At 15.8% G+C, this 3,238-nt stretch overlaps 1 protein-coding gene across 1 annotated transcript; it reads left to right on the top strand.

Annotated features, from left to right (window-relative positions):
* Positions 1-2,775: 2,775 nt before the first annotated feature.
* PGAL8A_00453400 (conserved Plasmodium protein, unknown function) lies at positions 2,776-3,147 on the top strand (the record flags this gene model as incomplete). Its single annotated transcript, XM_028673289.1, has 2 exons — positions 2,776-2,909; positions 3,078-3,147. 2 exons carry the CDS (start codon positions 2,776-2,778, stop codon positions 3,145-3,147), a joined length of 204 nt encoding a protein of 67 aa, XP_028529757.1.
* Between the last annotated feature and the right edge of the window lie 91 nt (positions 3,148-3,238).

Raw genomic sequence — 3,238 nt, 5'->3', positions numbered from 1 at the left:
AAAAAAAAAAAAAAAAAAAAAAGAATATTATTCAAGATAAATCGACATCTTTTTTTTTTTTTTTTTTTTATTCTTTCTCCATCTATAGTTAGGCTTTTCTTTTTTCTTTTTAATTTTTACTTATATAAAAGAAACTCTTCAAAATATATTTTCTATTATATATTGATAATTTGTAAAAATGTATGCATAATAAAAAAGTATGAATAGAAGATAATAAAAATAAAATGAAATAAATAAAAAATACTTATTAAAGAAAATAGTCATACCATGTATTTTAAGAAAGATACTATGTATTCACTTTTTTCTACTACCTCTTGATAGGTATTACATTGTAATGCATGAGATACGTATTTTTTATTTCTGACATATAAGGTAGTAGTTAATCAGAAAAAAAGAATACATAAATATTAAGTGTAATATTTAACCATAAATGATTTACTTAAAACATCTTATGTAATTGCTAAAAAAAATAAATATTATAATTTCAATAAAAAGATTTAAATAATTTTAAATTTAATATATAAAAAAAAAATAAAATAAGTAGAATGTAATGCATAAAAAATAAGGATACTCCACTTATGAGTATAGGATCATTTTATATCAGCATATAATCAATATTAATTTATTATCAACATTTTTTAATAAAGAGTATCATAGCTCTTTTCATATAATACAATTTACCCCGTCCTTTATTTTATAAAAGGAAAAAAAGAATTCTTGTAATAAGTAGTATATTTCACAACACATTAAAAAATTTAATAAATACTTACATATATTTGAAAAAAAAAATATGAATCATACTTATATTTGTACATGTGTAGGTATAACCATACAATTATGAATAAGAATACAAAAAAAAAAAAATAAATAATTCATAAAAATATTCACTATTTTTTTATACAATTTATTATCTTCAAGGTATATAATAAATTACATTATCATTCATTTATAAAATAAAATAAAGTATATATACATTTATATAATTATATGAATGATAAATAATAGTAAAAAAAAAAAAAAAGATTCAAAAATATGCTGAACACATAAATAATAATTTTTTTTAATTAGAAGAAAAAAATTAATTAAATAAAAATTATTATTTTCATTAGTATAATTAAAATAAAAGAAATAAAACATATGAAAAAATAGAAATATATAAGATGCTAATATAAAATTCACAATAATATTTTACAAAAAATTAAGATTATAATTTAACTTTATTAAAATTATATACTTTTTATTTATCAAAAGAATTTAACTTCTAAAAAAAAAAAAATTTAGTTAGTGTAAATAAATTATAAATATATATGTATACATAACATATTATTTTACAAAATAAGAATGTGTAAAAGTTAAAGGAGAAAGAATTTCTCTTTTTTCATATTTTCCAGTTACAATTTTAAATGAATATATTTCTTTAAAAAAAAAAAAAGAAAATTGTAAAACTTTGTTAAAAAATTCATTGCAAATAAATTTTTTAACTTTCCTATTTTATGAAATCTATTGAAAATTTTAATTATTATCCTTTTATTTGTTAGTTTTTATATTTATTAATTTTTTATAAACTCATAAAAAGTAAAATTTTTTTAATATTAATTAAATATAAAAATTTTTTTTATAAATTTTATACTCTTTAATGTGCTTCATATATGTATCATTACTTTTGTCTTCATTCGTATAATTAAAAAATTTTTTGTGAACCATTAAAAAAATAGCTATAATATTTTTAATACATAAATTCCTTAATTTCATTTTATATCAATTTTTTTTCTTTTTAAGCTTAAATTGTAAGAATACGAAAAAAAAAAAAAAAAAAAAGTTAGATATACTCAACAAAAATGATTTTGGATTTAATAGTAATTTATAAATTGAAGTTCAAAAAAAAATAAAGAACGTTTTATTTATTTTATCTTACAAAATTTCAAAATAATTTATAACTTCATTTTAATGCACCGATTAATTTTATTTTTAATAAAAAAAAACGTAAGTATAGAATATTTAAAATATCTGTTTTTTCTATCCTTTTAAATATATAATAATGATAATTATTCTTGCTATTCTTCTTTATATAATATTTTTAATATAAAAGAGAGCTTATATTTATTAGGGAATTGATAACTGTATATTTGCTAAAATAAGGTATATAATTACTAATAAATATATTTTTTATTACAAATATAAAAATACTACATTAAATATTTCTCTTATTTCTATGAATAAAATTTTTCAGTGTGCTATATGCATCACCAAAAAAAAATACATTTTTCTTAATATTTTATTTCTGATTTTAAAATTTTATTTAAATGACTTTATAATTTAAATAAACTTAAAATATATATTAAGATATTTGAGATTACTTTTATTTTTTTTTTTTTTTTTTTTGTTTTGATGTATTTATTCTGAAATTTTAAATTTTCAACAATTTTTTCAAATCTGTAAAATAACATATCATCAGTGCAGTTAATATTTAAAATAATTTGTCACTTTGAAAAAAAACGAAATTCCTTTAATTTTTTAAATATTTTTTTTTTTTTTTTTTTTTCCTCTAAAAAATTTTATTCTTTTCCCAATACTATTTATAAAAAGAAAAAATCACAGATCAAAAAAATATTTTAACTAAGTATATTTAAGAATGTTATAAAATTTTCTCTTTAAAATAAAATATATTGTGTATGTATTTTAAGGGATACCCACTCTAAATGTTATTTTTTTTTATTATTTTTATACTTTAATAGATTTCTGATAAAACATATAATTTTGTATTAATAATAAATCATGTTATTACAATTAAATTTAAGTTTTTTTTTAAAAAATCCATTTAATTCACAAAATACCATCATACCGATGTTCTTCACCCCTTTTCATTTATTAAGACCTCGTAAAAAAACTCAAAGAGTTGATCGTTGCAGGTATTAAAAAACATTAAAAAAGAACATTTATTTTAAAAGGAAAGCAAAATATATATAAAACATTTTAAAAAGCTATATACTGATTTATTATGAATTTTTTCTAATTGTACTGTGCAATTATTTTAGATGTAATTTCCTAAATTTTTTTTTCAATTTTTTTGAATATAGGACAAAAAAACAATATAAGAATAGAAGACATTTCAGAGGTTTTTACTATAGATGGATGGGTTCTTATTAAAAATATACAAATGAATAATTTAAATAAAAGGAAATGAAAAAAAAAAAAAAAAAGCTTAAACCTTTCCAAAAAAAAAAAAAAAAAAAAATTT

This window comes from Plasmodium gallinaceum (assembly GCF_900005855.1).
Source record: "Plasmodium gallinaceum strain 8A genome assembly, contig: PGAL8A_v1_130, whole genome shotgun sequence".
In the NCBI taxonomy this organism is placed as follows: Eukaryota; Apicomplexa; class Aconoidasida; order Haemosporida; family Plasmodiidae; genus Plasmodium; species Plasmodium gallinaceum.
This window is presented reverse-complemented; position numbering and strand designations above follow the sequence as displayed.